Genomic DNA, 22,322 nt, shown 5'->3' on the forward strand with positions numbered 1-22,322 from the left:
GGGGAAGGCGGGCGCCGGCGGGGCGGAGAGGCTTGATGGCGGCGTGGTTTAAAGCGCAAGTGCCGCACCTGTCTTGTGCAAACTTCCGAAAAGACCCAAACCGTGGATGAGGAGATTGAGTCTACCCATTAGCAAATTCACGGACGGCAGCAAGGTGGGTCGCAATGGGCTGGAGGGTACAGCAGCTGAACATGAGCCAGCAGTGGGCCCAGGTGGCCAAAAACGCCAGTGGCATCCTGGCCTGTATCAGCAATACTGTGGCAAGCAGGATAAGAGAAGCGATTATTCCCCTGTATGCGGTCCTGGTATGTATGCACCTCGAATTCTGTGTCCCCCTCAATTCAGGAAGGACACTGAGGTCCTGGAGGGTGTCCAGAGAAGGGTGACGAAGCTGGTGAAGGGCCTGGAGCACCAGTCCTATGAGGAATAGCTGGGGAAGCTGAGGTTGTTTAGCCTGGAGAAGAGTCTCAGGGGTGACCTTATCACTCTCTACAACTGCCTGAAAGGAGACTGTAGCCAGCCGAGAGTCGGCATCTTCTCCCAGACAACCCGTGATAGAGTAAGAGGACATAGTCTCAAGATTTGGTACACATCAAGATGTGGGCACACACTAAGGTTGGACACTAAGAAGAACTACTTCACAGAAGGGGTGATTAGACATTGGAAGGGTCGATGCAGGGGGGCGGTGGAATCACCATCCCTGGTGGTGTTCAAGGAAAGACTGGATGGGGCAGTTAGTGCCATGGTCTAGTTGCTAGGGTGGTGTTTGGTCAGAGGCTGGTCTTGATCCCAGAGGTCTTTTCCAACTTAATTGATTCTATGATTATCTTAGCACCATGTTAGTGGCAGAGCCCATGGCAGGGAGGCTGCTCCCTGAGTGCCTGGGCTCACTACAGCCCACTGGCCCCTGCATGGCCCCTGGCCACAAGGATACTCTGCTGGGTGAGCAGTGTTAGGGTGGCATGTCCATCTTGCCTTTGGCATTCTCGCACCTCATTTCCTGACTTGGATGAAATGTGAAAAAACGCTGACTGAGCTGAAAATGAGGGCAGTGTATCCCCAAAAATTCCCTTTACTGGCAGTAGCTGCTGCTTCCAAGGACAGCTCAGCCACAAGCAACCTCTCCTGGTCAGGCTCCACAGTCCTGGACATTTAGGACAGGAGCACCATTGAGAATCTGCCACCACCAAGAGCAGCAGGGCCAGTGCCAGCTTCTTCTCAGCACCTGCTGCTCCAACTCTGACACCACGAGGCAACGTGGGCTCTCCCGCTGCTCCAGAATGCCAAGGATCCAAAGTGCCCTCCCTGCCACAAAGTCTTGGTGGACAGCTGCAAATATTCCTTCCACTGTGATAAAAACAGCACTGGAGATAACCTGCCTGGCATCCTCTGTAAAGACACCAGCACATCTCTTGGTTACGAAGCAATGTCCCTCCTGTGCCTTCTACCACGGACTGTACATAGCCCGAGCACTCAAATGAACTTGGTAATAGGATTATTCGCTTCAGAAACCCCTCACAAGCCATTGCTCCGAAGAAACTTGGGTGCTGCATGCTTGAAACAAGCCAAGCAGTTACTGCAGAAGCACACAATCTTATTTGAAGCCAGGCCTTTTTAATCCACATTATGTCCCCACTGATGAACATGTAAGGCCATCCAGGACAAAGATAAAATGGTAGGCTCTGGAAAGCAAAAAGCCCACATTTTAACTGTTTAATCTTTCATTAAACATGAATACTTAGCATAAGCCACAGGCTAATTATTTGGCCTCAAAATACTTTGCAGACTCCTGTAACTACATGAAAACAGCAAACTTCTGACATGTAATGCCATACCTATCCTTTAGTTGTTTTAAAGCATCATTTAAGAACATTATAGCAAGAAAAACCTGAAGCAAACATCATCCTGCAGGAGCTTACAGAATAGAATTAAATTAAGTTGATTTCTCAATGCAGTTTTTCAAAGGTGTCTAGTGATAACAGATAAACAGCAAGTTTCATATTATCTCTCATCTGCAGTCCTTGCATACACTCAAAACTATCCTTAAAAGGCCAAAAAGTAAACGTCATACTCTAAATTCTTCCAGCAGTTTGGTCCAGTGCAGTGAAATCATGCATAAAGCTGCCACACTGAGAAACAGCAGCATGTAGGTGGAAATTTTTTGCCGTATTTAATGAAATGTATTTTCATAGAATGGCCTGGGTTGGACCTTACAGATCACCGAGTTCCAACCTTCCTGCCACAGGCATGAGCACTTTCACTAGACCAGGTTAGTCAGAGCTCCATCCAACCTGGCCTTTAACATTTCCAGGGATGGGGCATCCACATCTTTTAGGGGCAACCTGTTCCAGTGCCTCGTCACCCTCACAGTAAAGAATGTCTGCCTAACATCTTATGTAAACCTATGTTCAGGTTGAAGCCACTCCCCCTTGTCCTGTCACATGCTCTCGTAAATAGTCTCTTTATATGAAGCCGTGCTGCTTCCTAGAAGTATTTCCCCGCACAGTATAATACCGAGTCTTGTATGTAAAGAACATTTAAAAGTATACCCACGGACGTAATTGGTGCTTTATAGCAGCACAGCCAGAAATGCTGCTGTATAGCAGCATCGCTTAGAATTTCTGCTGCTTCCAACTTGTGTAACTCCTGCTCACAACTAGTCAAAATATCCCATGCACTCTCCCTTCTAAACCAGCAGTATTTTTCTTTCATCACATTCCTTACCTAACTCTAGCAATTATGCAATTTGTATCTGCTGAACATGGGACAGCAGTGCAGCTCTGCACTATTTTAGGTTCTAATACAGAAACTCTATCCAATATAAATAACAGCTTTGCAGTGGTCTCTGGTTTTGTAAGCAACGAGGAATTCTAAATAAAACTAATGCCCTTTCCAGGAACACAGCCTTTGAAAGGCAAGTAATGTTAAATACCACCCTCTCCTCTCACACGTGATGTCAGACACCTCCAGGTGTTTGACTTCACCTTATACAGGGGAAAATGCCTCTGCAGCTTTGGTGTTGGCCACTATTCAACAGGTAAGAGAGAATAGCAGGTAAGCAGAAGAACTGATGTGCAGAGCTGTGAAATAATCCTGCCTTGCTCCATCTCTCAGTGTTATACTGAACTCAAAACATTCAGTTTATTTTGAAACTGTATTTAACGGCTGGAAATACAATCTTTTAGAATTTTCCATTATTGAGTAACTTTTATTTCACCATATAATTTCTCAATTTACAGTGACTTCTTAATGAAGAAATTAAAACCAGAAGCACAGCTTTAAAAAAATTGCTGTTACCTAAGCAATTCTTTGGTTCCAGTTACCTAATTAAGAACTGAAATGCCAGAGTAAGAGTTCCAACTTACCATTATGCTTCATAAAAGTTGTTTCCTCATCTGTTTCAGAAAACAGCATCCTTTATTTTGCATCCTGAACTTCATTACACTACCAAGATTCAATTCCTTGTTTAATGTTTTTACTATCTTCATCATTTCTACCAAGAACCTCACTCATTGCCCAAGCTGTACAGTGGCCATTATTCCCAAGGCAAGCAGAACAAGAACCTTGACCCTACCACAAAACCTTTCCAATCTAGATGTAAAAAAATGGACAGTGACATCCAAGGAAACAAAATGATGCTGATCAGCATGCCAGGCAATCAAAACCCAGTCATTTGTGCTTTGTAAGGTGCAGGCCTTTGTGAGGCTTTTTACAGAGTTCTCTGAAGAACCGTGTGGCTGCTGTGAGGATTTTTATGAAGACCATTATGCAAACATAGGGGAAGGCAAGGAAAGAATTAATGCACTCAGCTGAAAAGTGATGTGAGCACTGTAATAGGTTGGAGATGGCATCTTACTGAGGAAGTCAGACACAAAGCAGTTACAGGTACCAAAGGGCCCTCAGAAACAAAATCAAGTAACTTTGGCTTCACTCAATAGAGAGGGGGCAGACAGAAAAGATGCAGAGTTTTAACTATTTTTAATCAATATAAAATAATCTGTGTAAAAACAGTCAAAGCCATGCTGCAATTAACTTCTTTCAATATGCACAAGATAGCTACAGAGCCATCTGACAGTTCTTGCATGAAGGCCTGTAGAACTAACAACAGCATTAGATTCTCAACACACAAAGGGGATACAATTGAGCCAGTACACACCTCCAACCCCTCCAGTCAAGACCAAGGTCAACACAATTTGTGGTGGAAGAGCACACACACACACACACACGCACACACACAGTCTTTCCCACTTGAAAAGTAATAGGAGCCCACACCATTCTGCATCCATCCAGCACAGATGGAAGCACTGGTACAGTGCTCATCAGCTGCCTCAGAAACAGCCACTTAACCTACATGCTTACTTACCAAGTTTCTATGCCAGGGGAGTACACAGCACACAATAAGGCAAACCACTGAAATTTAGAACAATGTATAAAGGACTGTTATTTAATTTCTGTTCTCTACAGCCTCCATATTCTTCCAAAAAAATGTGTAAAAATAAGGAGTGAGGAGATGAGATTTCCGAAAAGTTCACAATGGACAGTTCTGGAAACAAATTTCACCTGGGATCTGTAAAGCAGTGCAAAAGCCAGAACAACAGTTGGATTTGAAACCAGTTTTCCATAAAAAAAACCAAAAGCAGATAATGTAAGCTATATCAAAATATCTGCAGTTCACATTGCATGACTGGCCTGATTTGATATTTTCTTTCATGACTTGTAAAATACCAGTAGTAAGAAACCGCACAAAGGCTTTTTCTTAATAGATTTTAATATTAAGACCAGTTTGTCTGGATAAAAACACAAAGTTACAAGTACCTTGTAACCAAGTACCAAGTTTTGCATAACGCACAGTAGTGCTCGCAATATTTGAGTGGCAAGATCATTTTGGAACTGTTTGTGAAAGGTATGTCAAAAACAGAATCTTGGCATAAGTAAGAATGTATGTTACCAGTGAATTGATTATTGTGAAAATATATCTGTCCCACAATGTACACCACTATAAATAATCAAATGCAGTATTTATGCACATCAAAAATATATGGGGCGAATATATACTCAGTTTAGCATTTAATCAGCAACAGTGAATGAAAGAAATATTTTGGCTATTTTTCAATGATTTCATTTCACTGGAAATTTCCTAATAAATCACTCCAAAGGGTAATATTTGTGGTTCAAAACCATCAGGACAACAGTAATTCTGTAAAATAGTATGGATCTGAGAGTGACAGCCCAATCATCCTGCCACTACATTCAGATGCATTTGGCTTGTGCTCACTGCCTTAGAGCATGAGTCCAGACACCAAAAATAAGAACTACCACCATCACAGCCTGGATCACATTAGCTCATACCATATCAGATTCTCAAGTATTAATTATATACACACATGGTAAAGTACAGAATACTGAAGGGGAGTGTACTGAATAGCAAGTTAGATGTTCCATCAATTTTCTCATTACTGCAATGGATGTTCACATTTTCCGCATTGGTCCAGGAAAGAGACTGCAATCTAAGCATTGATTTGATGCTACTTAAAGCTCTGTGATACTGTTATGGATTTTCTTTATCTACATAACCCCCCACCCCCACACATTACTGCAAAAGAACTCTTATCTACATATAACACAGACTTGATTTGGTGGCTCCTGTTCAACTGTGTTCTTGCAAAGAAATCTGCTAACTTTTCCTTGCCTGTTTAATAGCATATGTATTTCCCTGCCCCTCAGGGCCATAAATGGTACATGATAAATCACTTCCTCAGTATTATTCCCATAAAAATTCACAGTGACCAATTCTGAGAGAATTTTTTTTGGTTGGGTTTGTTTTTTTTAAAAGTAATTGTGCAATATAAAATTCATACTACAATTTTCAACTTTGGTAACTTACAGAAAAAAGATTTCAAGCTCTTTAACTAAGGATCAGGTCAGGATGTTGCTTACACTATGCTTTGTGCTGTGCAAGCACATCAGTTAAGGTTCATCCCTTTTCTTGAGATCCTGAAAAATTCTAGTATTGATAAGAAATTGGCTACAATTTAAGTTGTAAACCTATCTAATTTTAATTGGTACTTTTAAATGCTTCCATCACCTAGCCTTAGTAAATTTATACTTACTGTTTCAATTAATGAAATCCTGATCCCAAAGCAAACACCCACCTACCCCCTTCAAACAAACAGAAAAATCCAGCTGAGCCTCAACAAGTACATCTGAATTCTCAGAAGAGGAAATATTTTCTTGATTTAACAGCAACTGTACAATATTACAAACTCTGACACATGAAAAACAATCAGGCAATAGAAAAATGTACAACAGCTTTGGTGTTATACAAAATAATAAAAAAGACTGGACAGCAAGATACATAGTTCATTATGTTCTCACCACAGCAACTTCATTGCTGACTGTAAGACAGTTATTTACTTTTGATATTCTCTACGTGGCCTTTCCACTCATGAAAAATCATACTGTATTACTACACTAAGAACTGTTATGAACAACCATAAAGTAAGCTCCAAATTTTATAAAAACATCTTGCCTCTTTGCACTATTGCTTTGTGGCACATTGTCAACAGAACAGCAGTCCAAAATAAAGTGACAACTAGATTTAATAAATTAATATACTTTTTAAAGATGTACAATGCACATTCTTTTTAATCCAAGGTTTTAGGGTGTCAGGACACTTCTATATACACATATACAGACCTCAGACAGCATTTGTAACATCAGAAAATGCAGATAAGAAACAGAGCCTTAACTGCTATCTGAATGCTACCAACAGAAGCCAAAACACTGCTGAGAGTATTATTGGGAGAGATATCCAAAGACGAGAAGAGTCTATGAAAAAAGGACATGTAAAGGCAAAGGGAAGGTCAAGATGTTTAATATGACCATCTATTCTTGTGAAGACTGAGGTGGAGTTGTTGATGTGCCTGGTTTGCCAGACTTCCGTTCGTAATTCACAAGTCGTTGTCCAACAAGGTACCTGGGATTACAGTAAAACCAGAAATTAACACAAGGTAATACTATTTTGTAACACAAATCCACTCTATCTCCTTTGCTGCCAAAGTTGTTTTTTCATTTAGATAAAAAGTTATTCTATAAATTATAAAGGAAGAACTTCAGCTGCTGCTTATCTTGCTTAAAGAGAGAGAAAACACCCTGATGCTACTTCATGGAAAGCTTAAGGGGTGCAAGATTCCTTTAGTGTGATATTGAAACAGAATTTAACTATCTCATCAGCTTAACAGTTTTCATACCTTTCACATTATTCCTTTCTTGCTCTGTATCATTGATTCACACTTTTTGCCACCTTAATTCCTTTCCATGCTCCATGCTTCCTATTTGCATGCTAGTTCTGTGTGTACAAGAACCCTACACACCTATGAATTCTTCCCCTAAGATCTGCCATTTCCTTTAGGAACTTTTTCACCACTGCTCCTTTTCTCACAGTACCATAACCAACAACCATCGCACATTCTTTGTACATTCTAGAATATCACAAAAACTTGTGTATGTTTTTAAAATTTGTTACATGAAAGATTTAATTATGCATCTTTCTAAAGCACAAATCTCTACTGGCTGGCACTACTGTGTCTGCTTACTTCCTGAAATGAGACAATTAAGTCATACAAACTTCTTGTCTACAAGGATGTTATTTAATAAGCTCATTTAATATCAAACTAATTTTCACTCAAGATATATATTCATAGATTTGTGTACCATTTATGTGTCTTATTTACACAAGAAAGCAACTTGCTACATTAATGGAAGTTGCAATTCAATCCACACTCTGCCTGAAAGATACTAACAATTAGCTCTAAACCCATTTGTAAATACAAACACCAGCTATACATACTACAGGAAGCCAAATATTACAGAACACACTACGAAGGCAGGTGGGGAACAGGATACAAATCAGCTGATCAACTAAAAGGTGCTAAAATATAAATTGCTCTGCCGAGAGTTTAATTTTAGTTACAACTCTCTTAATACTGCCAGATGCTATTAATTTCACATTTACACCAAACAACTTATCAGTCGCTTCTTAACATTTAAGATTCAAAGAAGTCTATTTTAGGTTTGACTCCTTTTGTAGTTATTGGAAAGCAAAACTCTTGTAGGACAACTCAGGATATGAACACAACAAACTCATTTATTCCTTTTCAACACAAAAGAAGCCTAGGAAGATTAGTTGTTAATCTTCTTAATAACCAATAAAAAAGGTAATAAGGGTAACACCAAAAATAATGCAATAACACAAAAAAAGGTTAAACTAAGCAAGATAACCAGAAAATAATAGAAAAATTATTATTTTTATCAGGCATCTGAGTAATACAGAGTAATAATCACTAAAAACATCAGAAAACCATACAAAATTTGGTAAGGACAAACTATCAAATCAACTGAACATTCTTTAACAGGTTAGTTGGACAAATGAGTAGGAAGAGTAAGAAAAGGAGTTATGCAGAAAAGGTTGAAGAAATGGTTTTATAAGCAGCAGCTTGAGACATGATTTTAACTTCCAGATATGTTGTAATTCATGACATTCATTTGTCATTTAAGACTACAGAGGAGACAAACAGCTTCATTTGTGGGAAAACACACTCATGTTAGACATGGGGGAGTGTTTTCTCTTTATGAAGACAGTCTATTCCTGTGTTTATCTTCCTGAACCACAGATAAAACATCTCCCAAGAACAGTTTGTCTTAGAGTCATTTGTCTAGAAAACTTCTTAAAACCTGTTTTAGTCCTAGGAATCTACAACACCTGAATTCAACCTGAAGTTATCATAATATAAAGGGGAAAAATTTAAAAAACCCCACTGTATACTCACTTGTCATTCTTAATATGTTCATAAAGGCGCTTGAACTGGCGGACTTGGAAGGACAGAATTCCCATCAAAACCACCACCATAAGCAGAAAAGGATAAATCCGTCGCTGAACTAGGTTCTGCATCTCAGCAGTAACTCCTACAAAACAAGACACAACCCTTAGATATTCTAATATTGCTGAACTAACTCATGTATTTCTGCTTCTGTACTTGCTTCCATACTTTTTGTTATACTGTAACTTCAGTAGAAGGGCTGTGAAATAAATTACACATCCACTTACATCAAAGATCTAACATGACAGCTGCTGTTCTTTTTAATCTGAAGCACTAAGAGTGGAAAGTTTTCCATTAACAAGAGTGAAAATCCACAGTAGAAAAAATAAAGGGCTTATCAGTTCTTTTTGCTTATTAACTTCTGTTTATCTGCTTACTGACTTCTCCTTGTATCAGAAAAATCAATGCAATAAAAGTCGGCATTCAAGCAAGACCGAAGAATAAAATGGGACTTTTTGAACATGTTGCTAACATCAAAACTAACTAGTAAAAGACAAGTGTTGATGAAAAAGCTCATCATCAAATTATCTACCTCAATTATGAGGAGATAGGAAAGTCTGAAAAAACCCTATATATTTAAAATTTACATTTTAATACTATTAAAACCTCAAAACAAACTCAGGATTTTCACCTGTTCTAAGCTTCATTTAGAATTTGACAAGTCAGAAAAAGATGGCCTCAGCTCAGTATACCTCCTAGAGGGACTAAAATCAAAGGCTGTTTGTGTAAAGAAGAAATGCATTAATCATTCCTTTCCCAAGCTAGCTAGATACCTAAAATGCACAGAGCAGAAATCAGTGTCTCCCCCTCTTCTCACCCTCACAAGAGGAAGAGGAGGGGCAGACACTGATTTCTTCTCTGTGGTGACCAGTGATAGGACCCAAGGAACAGCCTCAAGTTGTGTTAGGGAAGGGTTAGGTTGTATATTAGAAAAAGGTTCTTCACCCAGAGGGTAGTTGGGCACTGGAACAGGCTCCCCAGGGAAGCAGTTACAGCACCAAGCCTGACAGAGTTCAAGAAGCGTTTGGACAATATTCCTGGAATGTGGTGTGACTCTTGGAAGTCTTTAAACATTTACATTTGTTGGCAGAAAAGGTGTTTTTTGTTTGTTTGGGGTTTTTTTTTTTTTTTTTTTGGTTGTTGTTGTGGTTTGTTGTTTTGGGTTTTTTTTTAATAAATCAGAGCTTGAAATTTTATTTCCACAAATATATTTACACTGCTGTAACCCATCAGATGATAAACAGGTATTCTGAATGCATACATACCCAGTAAAGGTACAACACCAGAAGCTATGATGTACGGTACACACAGGGAAAGTAAGAGGACAGAGATTACGGGTGCTGCCAGTTTACGGATGATGAAGTGTAAGTCAATGTTACGAATCCCATTTGCATATACCTAAAATAGAGTAAGTTAGATCAATCAAGAAAGCCTTGCTTTACTTACAGTAATAATTACAAGGTTTTACACAGTTCTCCTTATGAAAGGAAATGGGTGTTCCCATGGCCACAGCTGAAGAAGGAAAAACTCTGCCAATGTACATTATGAGGATTCCAGAAAATCATTTAAAGAATGCCCAAGAGACCAACTTAATCCAGAACAGAGCTGTGATTCAGTTGCAGGAATGCAAGAGACCTTCTGAAAGATCATTTAATAGAGCTGTGGACAATGGTTTTATGGGCGACCTGGGATCACTTTGGGCTGTTAACTTCCTAGAAGAGGATTCTGTCTGTACATGCTAATAGAATAAATTATTAAATTTGGTAATGGGCAGAAAATAGGATCTTATTTTGTACTTGGTGGGGCAGACTAGAGCCTCTGCACATAGAGTCTGTGCCTGAAAAAAGGCCTCCACAATTCTTAAGCTTCTGCAGTTGCTACCAGAAGCTAAGGTCAAAACGTAACCAGATTAAGCATGGGAAAAGACCAGTTTTGAATGGCTACCAGCTACAGCTAAACCATGGCCTCTGCCCCATAGCCTGGAAGGCCCAGGAGAATGTGCAAACAGCCAGTGGAGAGCATTCAAAATGGAAGAGGGAGCCGTGGTATGCACAAAAGGTACTCCCAGACTAAGACTATATTTCTGCAGTGTGACAGCTGAAGTGATTTAATAACTGGGACTATGTGCTAAAATGTACTCAGGAGAGGCACCTTGTGCACCACAGGCATCACATATAGGGCAGGGCTGAAAAATTACCTTCTGACAAACAACTGAGATACTTCATCGAGATGACAACCATGGAATTTAAAGCTTATAACCAAGAAAAAATGCTTCTGACAGAACAACAGGCCATGTGACTGAACTGCTCAGAGAAACTGTCCTGTTTTGCTTAATAATCAAAGGGAAACAGAAATGGTGTCATTCATCTCTACTGATCTATGAATGGGGTAATCCCTACAGCTGCAGAGAAGGCGAAATTCTATGTTCTCAAGTTGTGGATAATATCCAATATTTGGACAAGTATTTGGACACATGGACTTAATCTGAAGAAATAATCATGTTTCTTTCTCACTTTATTACAAACCTGATAAAAATGTCTATATGTATACACAGCATTTTCTTGAATTCAGATTTCTGAGTTTGTTTTTTTACTGTTAAGTGTACATTAATGGATTAGGCTACACAATTTAAAAGGTTTTTACAAGACTACTGGAATTTTACTCAATTACTCCATTACTGTAAGAGTAATTATACAGATAATTCACATGGACAATTTTTCCCTACCTGTTCAATAACAGTTTTCAGCCACCACTGGGGACCCATCAGTGTTATGGCAGCAATTATTTTGGCATGCAGAACTCCAAGGGCCCAGTCCTAATTTTGTAAAAAAAATAATAGTGTTAGCATTACCCTACCTTTAAAAGGTCAGACAACCAGAAGCTTTAAGAGCAATGTGTTAATATTACTTATAAGTGAAAATATAATTACTTTTCCATTTACATGGGACATTGATTCAAAGAGGTGACATCATCTGCAAATTCCTATGAAAAAGAGGATGCTCTCAAGATTAACTGACATCTGTAAATTTAGCTCCCTGGGACCAGGAAAATCACTACCACTATTAAACCAAGGGCAAATACAAAATAAAAGCATTAGACTTACTTAAAGCAATAGACTATCATTCTGGTACAACTAATTTACATAAATGGAAGTTAATTTCCTTTCTTTATAAAAGAATAGAAAAAAGACATGAAGATGTTCACACGCATCAGGAAACAAGTTCTTTTTCTTCTTTTGAAGTTTAATTATTCCCAAAATCCTACCTGATGTAAGGAAAGCTTAAAGCAAGGCAACACTCTTCACAGAAAAAGTCATAGTATTTAGAGGAAAATTTATGTTTTAACATAAACTGCAATTATTATGGCATGGAATTAGGACAATGTAACTACTGGCTTCTAGTAAACACATCGTTAAGTCCATCCTTTGTGGATTACAAGTATTTGTAAGAGATTTGCAGTAAAATCCACCAAAGAAAGTATGCAAAATATAGGCTGATAAGGCAGAATAAACAGCTACAGAACTGCTAAGACTTAGGACATCATAGACTAATTAACCTTCTTAAACTGCTGGGGAAATACATTTTAACTGATTACTTAAAAAGATAACTTTTGTTAATGTCAATTCTAAAAAATCTTAAAAATTGTCACAAAAAAAGCCAGTGTTAAAGTTGATTCATGTTTATTTAAGGATGTAACCTTTGTATAACTCTCTTCTCTTGCGAAAAACAGAAATCAGTCTCAATTTTGATAGCTCCTTGTTGATTTAGAACAAGTCTCAAATCCCACTTATCCTGTATTTTGAAGAAGTTCTGCCACATGAAAATAAAGTTTTCAGTATACTTCTTTTAAAACTTTTAAAGGACTAATATGCAATAGTAAAGACTTTTTATAATCTCTAGCATTAAAAATTCTTTCCAAAGCTGTTTGGAAGCCATGATCTGTAATCTACCACTGTAATTATATTATGTCCTGATTTTCTGGTCATCTACTCAGCTCAAAAATACACTTGGATTTTAAAATAATGGAATAATTAAATTAGTAGTCAAATTCTTCTTTATATTATGGCTTTCAAACATTTGGATACTGAAAGTAAATGAAAGCTTGTCTGTGGGCAGCTTAGAAAGTCACTGACCCTGAACACTTTCTTGTTATTTAGTAATGGCATTCTAAATGTTTTGTGTTATGGTCCCCTCAGTTGGGTTTCTTTGAGTTATGACTTCTTTCATACTTTAGCCTAGGTGATGGGAGCATTTGTCATTCAATCCACTGTACCTTCATTTTGTCTCCCAACTTGCAGGACAGAAATTTGCACAAAACAAAATTGCCTGAACCTCTTGCTGCTTAAGTGTATGCAGAAAGCCTTCCAAAACAATCAGAGTGCATACATCTGTGCATACATACAGATATATAGATATATATATATATATATATAACTTTACAATTATGCTACTGAAAAAGTAGCTAATCACTGAAATGCGTCCTTTGATGTCATCTCACAACAGTTCACCTTTTCACAGTTTAAATTCCTCAGCCTGTCCTTTTGCTTCAAATAATCCTCACATCCAGACTAGCTGCCTTTTCTCTGTCACACACTAACATACTTGTGGAAAATGCTCTGAACCACCGAATCCACATGAAACAAGGCAGCCCATACTCCTTACATCAACAGCAGCAAAAGAATGGGAGCAACTGACCTGCCAAGGATAGAAGAGAGGTGTTTGATCCAAAGGAACTCTCAAAGGTGCGACAATGACCAGTTCAAACAGAAGACCGAGCAAAAGCGGAACCACACCAGCGAGCAGTATAGCCACTATCAGTGTCTTCATTATCTAAAAAACCCAAGACATTTCATTAATGTGTTTACCAGAGGATTCTTTGTTTGAACTCTAAAATGTAACTTAAACTACATAAACATACAGCCCTGGTGAAAAAGCCCCAAACCTACACAGACCTCTATTTCATGCATATACACCCCTAGAAGTAATTTTTACTACATACATAGTTTTGCAATGCAAGTTTTCAAGATTGGGTCCTATTCCATGCCCCTCCAGAAGAAAACATGACTGTGCCTACTAGTATTCATATAGCTCTAAATCATAAAATCACCCTTGACTGTTATCAATAGGGAATACTATCCAGTGGCACTTCAATACATTGGGTATTCTTATATGTTGGGAAATTGAAGAATTTTTCCAAAACCACCAATTTTTCTCTGGAGCAAAACAAACCTTAAAAATTCAGTCATTACAGAATATTTGACTTAAAATTGGAGAACTCAGAATGCCATGCTTGAATCTTTATTTATTCTGGAATTCTCTTAATTTAAATGCATCATACAAAACTAGCCTAACTTAATTAATATGCTAAGGAGAAGGGGCAAAGAACAAGTAGAGATTACGTTTTAGATCTGAATTTTCTTAAAGAAGCTAAAAGCAAAATGATGGACGAGGTATTTGGGAAACATGGTAGTACATGAAGAGCAGTGTAACAATTCATTAAGCACATTAAAATGTCCATAACAAGATACCATTTATGCTATTGATGTTTAAAGGAAGTAGCAAGAAATCTACCATAGAAGTCCTCAAAATCAAAACCAAGATAAAAAGGTGGGGTATAAATTTGTTTTCATGCTGAGAATCTGTACTCCTCATAATTAATATTTTTGATGAAAATATCTTTTATTTGAACAACACAAGTTCAACAACTGATAAAGATCTTTCTGAAAATATGCATCAAGCTACTTTGCAGAGACATGGTCATCATCTATCAGCTTTATTAGGTTTTTTTCATTTAATAATTTCACGCTACTAAACAAGTAAGTAGTTAAGCTTCCAGGTTTATGCAAAAATGTAAATGTCTTTGAGAACACATAAGGCATGGGATAATAATACAATATATTTGCCTTTAAAGGAAAACAGAGAAATATATACATATATAAAAACATATATACACACAAACGTATTTACATTAATTGCCTTCCAAAAATAGTTAGCCTATGCAATGGGAATGTAAGCTGCAAAAGCTTCAAAATGGTCTGAAAAGGAAAATGTAGAATACATGACAGAAGAAAGCCTGCAAGCAAAAAATCAAACAAGTTCCATTAGCTAATTTATTGATAATTCAGTAGAAATTTTTCTCAAAACTCACCATGAGAGACCATTCTTTGACCTTCTGGAAAATCACTCTACGACCCTGTGGCATCCAGGCAACCAGCACTGTCACTGCTCGGATAGTCAGCCAACACACATAAAGACCACAGGCAGCTGTGTACAGTTCATGGATTTTGGCAGTCCCCGTCCAAAAGGACATTAACCACCGGCCAGCAAACACTGAAAACACAAACACTGTTAAATACAGTAATGCTTTTGGATTTATTAGGGAAGGATGCCTATCAAAAAAATATTTATCAAATTTATCTGAAATACCCCTGCACAAATATTATTAATCATAAAACAGTTCTTTTGGTACTATACCCATAATGCATAAATGTGTGAAGCACTACGCAAATAGCTTCAGAAATGATGCCAAATAAACACAGAAATCCTTTGGCACCTAAAATTTCATTATGACAGCAGTGTGACCTGAGCTACAGCAAAACAAAGCACTGAATATTGCCCTGTTCAGAGACTAAACACTGATCTTTAGAACTGCAAAAGGCAATCATGCATTAGTGCATAAGCTTGAACTTAAAATTGTATGAGCTATCTTTGGGTTGTTTCACTGCCTCACATAATTTTTTAAGACTTACTGATGGGGCTTCTGAAGCTGTCTGACAAAAACGGGAGACTAATTTGCTACAGATCATTTCTTAATAGTGTTTTCATTCCCTAGTATTACAGTGGAATTATTTTATGTCCTACTACTAAAACAATCACAGAATTTATAACTTTGATCTCAACACATTATTGACTTCAGGATCATTAATACAAGAAGGTATAAATTACAAGGTATTACAGCAGACAGGTTATGAAATTGAAGCTGGTTAACATGGCTTCATTTATTACAAATTATTTTAAAAAATACCAAGTGCTTTTGATTTGAAGCACTTATTCAGACATTTTAAAGTGATATACATACCACTTCACAAAATTTCCTAGTGACCTGTCAAGATCACAGAATCATAGAAATCTCAAGTTGGAAGGAACCCCTAAGGATCATTGAGTCCAACTCCCTGCTCCTCACAGGACTTAATAATGACATCTTCAGAATATTTAATTAAAGAAAATACTGTAGAAGACCTGGAAACAATGTACATATTTTCTTTCTCTAAACAGTAAAATAGGTGCAAGAGTTTCAGTTCTCTTTTTCACTCAATACTACTGAGATTGTCTCAGCACCAAAAGCCCTGTCCTTAAGAGGAAAATTATTCTGCAACAAAAAGGGAATGGCAATCTCTGTCATTTATATTTTTAGATTATTACAATTTGATGAAAAATGATTAAAAATGAGACAAGTCTCCATGTTTTTGCCCTTTAACTTTAAACAGTGGTTTCAAAACATCTGCCATGGTTGGGCATGGCAACATACTGAGTTGTTTTTAATCACAGTTTACCGTAATAGACTCACCTGGTAAGGTAAGGCAGATAAGACTAGCAATCAGTAATGTTATGCACATGAAAACAATCAAAAGAAATATCTGAAAAAGGGGGAAAAAAAAGGAGGGGAAGTTTATAAGAAAGTTATTTAACCAAACCCCAAGAAGCCCCAGCATAAAAAAATATATCATTCTAGAAAGGCAGCTAAACTAGGATGTTCAAATGTTAACTGATGTTTCACTGTATAAATAAATCAGCAATAAGAAACCTAACCACAGTACATGCAGAACACCTACAGTGTTGTGTATTTCTAAGACTTTCCATCAGCTGTTCCAAGAGTAAAAAATAACATTTGAATCCAGAATGACTGAAGTTCTTTGTTATGTCACATTAAAAAGTTCATCTCTTAATTTCTGCACTGATTAGCATGACTCTCAAATAATCCTGAAAAGTTTCTAGCCCTGTATGCCATATGAGCAAGACAGTGGTTTGGAAGGAAAATTGAGACAGGAAAATCTTGCTGACAAAGTTCCTCCAGATGTGCTCAGGTTTCTGTGCTCAGAAGCTGCCAGTGAAGCTGGTTGCTCCTCAGTCAGTTTTACATCTCACCAGAGAATTACCATGTACTTAACTTCTTTAAATATGTCTCAAGCACCAGGTGTTATAAAGTTCTGCTTCACTTATCATCAAAGCCACACAACAAGCAAGCTTGCTATGGGAAAGCTAACATCTTATTCTAACATATTACCATGAGAAAGTTAAATCTGGAACGCACATCTTCCTTGACAAGACTTTTTGATATAAAGGAAGGAATCAATACCACAGTGGCCTAATGTTAGCCATTACTTCCATTCTTGAGCTATACCTGAAACCACAGTAAGTGAGCTGTGGTGAAGCTTGTATTTAACTCAAAGTTCTGGTAACAACAAAACAGTTATCTAGTTTAAGCTGTATGTTATTCTAGAAATACAAGTATCTGCCAACAAAATTTGCCTTCTAATTTTAAGGATTTAGAACTTGCAAGTATTATTTAATGCCTTTCTATGTTTAATACAGATGCAGAAGTAACAGAAGTTCTCTGTTTACTTTCTTATAAAGCAAAATAGTTTAAAATACACTTCAGCTACAAGACCAAAGTATGCCCCCTTGAAAGCCATGCCTTGTCGGAGGCACACCTGAACTACCTGTTTGAGGGGGGGCTTATTCTCTTTCTCTCCATTACTAACTATGAAGAAAACAAGACATCAACTGACAGATAATACTCAACATATATGGGGTCTATAAATAAAATTGTAATTGAAGGTCTTAAGTTACAGGCTGAAAAAAGCCATATGTGAGAATACCTGCAACTCTACGTTTTAGAAAGCTGCAAACCATACAAAACAGGACCCCACCACTTGACTTCTGATAACATGGGCCAAATCTTTCTTAGGAAAAAATATTTCATTTTTTTTTCAAATGCCTTTTTCTTTTTGCTTAATGTGTTAGATATACATACCCTGAGTGGGAATTTTAAAGGCCTACGATAAGGCTGGAAACCCACAGGTCCTCCTTGTTGAAGTATGGCTTGATGGGCTGCATGGAGACCTTCCCCCACAACTGGAACAGCATTATTATTGCGAGCATGCTGGTTGTTAGGTTGCTGATTTGCATTGTTTTCGTTCTCTTCCTGATCACCAAGTAGGTAAGAATGAAGATCCCTGTAGCAATCAAAATTTCAGTTTTGTTCTGTTTGATATGAACGAGAAACTTACAGAAATACAGGCCTACTCAGAATGCATAGAGGTTGTACAAAACTAATATAGGAGTACTGGCAGAATCTTAATAAAGTAAAATAAACCTTTTTTGATAACGTACTCAATGTCATCTTAAACACAATTTAGAAGAAAAATGCTGGTGTAGATGCAAGTTGGAATACAGCCACAAGGAAAGATCACTTATCTGTCTGACTACTTTAAAAGTATCACCTGGTATTAAGGTTGCTGTGCACGTGAAAGGAAAATTGCACAGATATTTCAGTTCATGTAAGCACATGGCTCTATTGACAGCTTGAATGTTACTGTCACTAAGCTCTACTGGAAACAAGGCCCTTCAAACCTAAACTGTACAACGACAGTGCTGCGCTGCTACGGCCGTGCTGTCAGAAGTACAGGGGCAAGCAGAGTCTTTCAAGAAGATTCTAAATTGCTCAAAACCTGTTCACAACCTTTTAAGAGTACCAGTCCTAGAAAAAAAATCAACCTATTTTATATCATTATCTCCAAAACTCTCATTACACCATACTTAAACACAATCAAAACTTGAAAAATTAATTAAAAACTTCTTTAAAATGCAAGCTAAGAGAAGAGGGGGTGAGGAGAGTTTCCTTATGAGAAACTAAAATAAATATTTTGCATTACAGTGAAGAAAAAAAGTCTTTCATTCATTCACTCAGTTTCTCAGACATAACTTGGAAAAGAATAAATCTTGATCCTAAGAGTGCAACAATGACCAAAACATGGTGGGAGAATGACAATATACTTTGAAGTTACACTTAAAATGGTAGAGAAACAAAATCAACCTTACTTTTTCTTGACTAATTTGGCAAACAACAGATGAACTAAAAAATAATTTCAAGTGCTAGAACTCTGCCTGGCAGTACAATAATTTACTTTATCTGACAAAGGGACAGTTTTATCCTTCTCTAGATTCTGAACTTTTACCTTTCAAATCCCCAATTCAAAGTTGCTCACTTCTTCAGCTCAGTGTTCTAAATACTTTTTCTTTTTTTTTCCTTCTTATAAATAAGAAATACAAGAAGTGCACATATATTTTATTTAGATGATTCATGGAAACACTCTGCTGACATTTATCTCTTTATTTCCTTATAATAGGGAGTTAAGATGATGTTAGTCATACTTTTACAGATTTCTTTCACTAAGCAAATGCTGTAATAGTGTGCCAAAAGAATGACTTGTCAAAGGCTAGTCCAGAAGTAGATACAACTCCTGTTTAGAAGAAAGCAATCGCTATAGAAGTTTTTCATCATGTATTTAGCTGTAAAAGAGCTATTAAACCTGCTTGTTGGGATAACTTTCTCAAAAGCTGTCTTTATATATTTAAAGGCCAAACTGGGCACAGTGGTTGTAGCTGATTTTGGATTTCTGTACTTACAGCAAGTATCCAGCAGTAACAGTCCATGCTCGTACAAGACCTTTCAACCACTGCCTTGTATGTCCTTGCTCTAGCAAAGCTGGAAGCACCACCTGAAGCAAAAGCAGCTCTAGGGAAAGTTCACTTACTGGAGCATCACTAGAAACAATGGGAAGAGAGCAGGAAGTCAAACACAAGGAACATTTTGATAGGAGTCTTTTACACTGAATCCTATTACTGCCACCACGATACAAAAATACATTGGATGCCAAAAAGGAAAATTCTTAGTTTTTTGCAAACATTTTTCCCTATAACCCTGAGCAGAGGTTAGGTGTTCATAAGTATTTAGGCACTTTGGCATTTATGAAATTTAAGAAAAAACATTGAGAAAGTTTATATCTAATAATAGAGTTTGCTCCTTTATTTGCTGCTATCATTACTGTTTCAATTATTATTCAGAAATAGAAAAAAAACTGCTATCATTAAAAAAATGCAGTTACAGATACTCTTTTACGCTTGAAGCAATGATAATCAGGAATGTGTGTGTTAAAAAAGCAAACATGAAAGGAACTTCACTATCAGAAAGTTGAAATGGGAAGTGTTTTGAGGGCATAAAGCCCCAAACAGTTATTTTTACAGAAGTAATACAAAATGCTTTTTTTTTTTAAAGTAGCTTTTCATTTGTAACATTGTATGATGTAGCCACGTCCTTTACCCTTTATTTCTCTTAGAACAATTAAGATTAGATTAATTGAAAACAAAGCAACACAACAAAAAAAAGTCAAAAAATGCTCAAGCAGTGCAAATACACCTCTTCCAGTTATAGAAACACTGAAAAAACCCCATCATTTTAGAAATAAATGCTCACCTGTAGAGCATAACATTATATGGAAGAAAGTTAGGAAGGAGATACTTAATAATGCGTATAGGAAGCCAGAGCATGAGCAGCACAATTGATCCAAAGACAATCTGCAATAAGAAAGTAAACAAGTTACTCCAAATAGTAGAAACAACCAAAGCTAGTTCCCCACCCATCTCTGGCAAGTTCCCTGGGTGTGGTGGGCTAGCCCTGGCTAACAGCTGAATACGTACTCAGCTGCTCGCTCATTCCCCTCTGCAGCCAAAGGAGAAGGCAAAACCAAAGGCAAAACTGGGATAATGGCAATTTAATAGAGAAAGCACCAAGCACGCAATCAAAACAGTAAGAATTCAGTCTCTACTTCCCATCAGCAGACAGACAATCAGCAACTTCCTGGGAAGTCAGGAAGTCAAACACCATAACCATGAACATCACCCCTACCTCCTTTCTCACAGTTTTTACTGCGAGCATGACGTCATATCCCTTTGGTCAGTCTGGGTCAGCTGTTCCAGGCATATCCATCCTCCTTCCCAACCTGCACCTTATTCACTGGAGGTGAGGGAGCAGGCCAGAGCAGCAAAGAGAAAATGCCTGGATGCTGTGCAAGCACTGTCCAGCCATAGCCAACAGGCCCTGTGTTAGGTGCCAATTCAAGGTGCAGAAGGACATTTGCCACTATGAAAAAAATCAATTCTATCCCAGGCAGACCAGCACACTACGATGCCCTCGCCAAATAGGACTGCAGCTGAATAAGCACCTCAATAAGCCTGCTGACAGCTAGAGCAATGTCAGACAGTTCTTTCTTCCCCTGCCCCCAACACCAGCATTACTTATTTTGTAGTCTTCTCTTTTCTAAGTGGCTGACTTTTTAAGCATCTTGCTGAAGCGTCAAAGACCTTTCAGTTCCTCTTTCCTCACATTTCAAATTGACTGAAAGACCAAAATTTAGTAGGGTACATCAAGTGCCTGAAGACAATGCACTTTTATGAATCTTGCTTCCTTAAGGAACCAGATGAAAACTTAAGTACATTTTAAACACATTCTTACACTTCATATAAATGCACCACCAGAGACTAAGAAGGTGGAAAAAAAAGGTGTTTAACTATGTCAAAAAGAAAAACTGAATCCCATTCTTCCTGAAAATTAATAGTTTATGTTCTACACAAGACATTTCTTAAAAATACAGAGAAATAAACAGAGCTTGAAAGGTGTGATTTATTCTTTGAAATGGTAAATGATTACCATTCTGGGTCCCATATTCTAGCATGAGGCTAGTGAAAGTTCTGAATTAATTAGCTGAACAAATCAAAAGCCGTAGTTCAAGTAACTGCCCATTCCAACACAGTGTGACAACATAAGTGAGACCATGAGCAACCAGTAGATCTCTGCTTGTATTTGGGCCACCTGATGCACCACGAAATTTCAGGCAGCTGAAGAATTACAATTATGTAAGGATAAAATGCTCTGAAAGGTGGAAAGGCCAGCTCTGCTCAGATACTGAAGGGCTCTCTAACAGAACCAGGATCTTTCTGAGCTTTCACTGCTAAAGCACCTCAGGTGTAACAATACAGTACATCAAAGAATGTTTCTGGTGTGTCAGTTCACACAGTTGACGTGACAATTATGTCAAAGACAGCCTGAGACCCTTCCTTGACTGCATGCTCAGGAAACCTCAGACAAACAAGCAAAGGGAAAAAATCTCTCATTGTTTTCAGTATCTTACAATGACAATCTGGAAACATCACCACTGGCTAGAGCAGCAGAATCCAACCCAAAATTTAGCTAGAAAATTACTCTCCCCTGCTGCACTATTTTGGCTGAACTGGACAAACAACATTTTCTGCAATAACTGAGGGCATTATGAGAGTTATGTGATTTACAATACCCATAATAAAAACCACTTAATTTCTGTGACTT

The 22,322-nt window shown here is 37.7% G+C and overlaps 1 protein-coding gene across 2 annotated transcripts in view; it reads right to left on the reverse strand.

Moving 5' to 3' along the window:
* Positions 1–3,961: 3,961 nt before the first annotated feature.
* The window catches only part of MARCHF6 (membrane associated ring-CH-type finger 6), a 45,640-nt gene continuing 27,279 nt past the window's right edge, over positions 3,962–22,322 (reverse strand). For both annotated transcript variants that reach the window (XM_039548924.1, XM_039548925.1), the window contains exons 17-26: positions 20,415–20,515; positions 19,568–19,705; positions 17,913–18,114; positions 16,446–16,515; positions 15,027–15,208; positions 13,574–13,708; positions 11,605–11,694; positions 10,145–10,277; positions 8,829–8,964; positions 3,962–6,976 (exon numbers count right to left, since the gene is read on the reverse strand). In XM_039548924.1, the coding sequence (XP_039404858.1) occupies positions 6,886–6,976; positions 8,829–8,964; positions 10,145–10,277; positions 11,605–11,694; positions 13,574–13,708; positions 15,027–15,208; positions 16,446–16,515; positions 17,913–18,114; positions 19,568–19,705; positions 20,415–20,515 (1,278 nt within the window). In that variant the 3' untranslated portion in view covers positions 3,962–6,885. The remainder of the gene's footprint in view (positions 6,977–8,828; positions 8,965–10,144; positions 10,278–11,604; positions 11,695–13,573; positions 13,709–15,026; positions 15,209–16,445; positions 16,516–17,912; positions 18,115–19,567; positions 19,706–20,414; positions 20,516–22,322) is intronic.

This window comes from Corvus cornix, chromosome 2, assembly GCF_000738735.6.
Source record: "Corvus cornix cornix isolate S_Up_H32 chromosome 2, ASM73873v5, whole genome shotgun sequence".
Taxonomy (NCBI): Eukaryota; Metazoa; Chordata; class Aves; order Passeriformes; family Corvidae; genus Corvus; species Corvus cornix.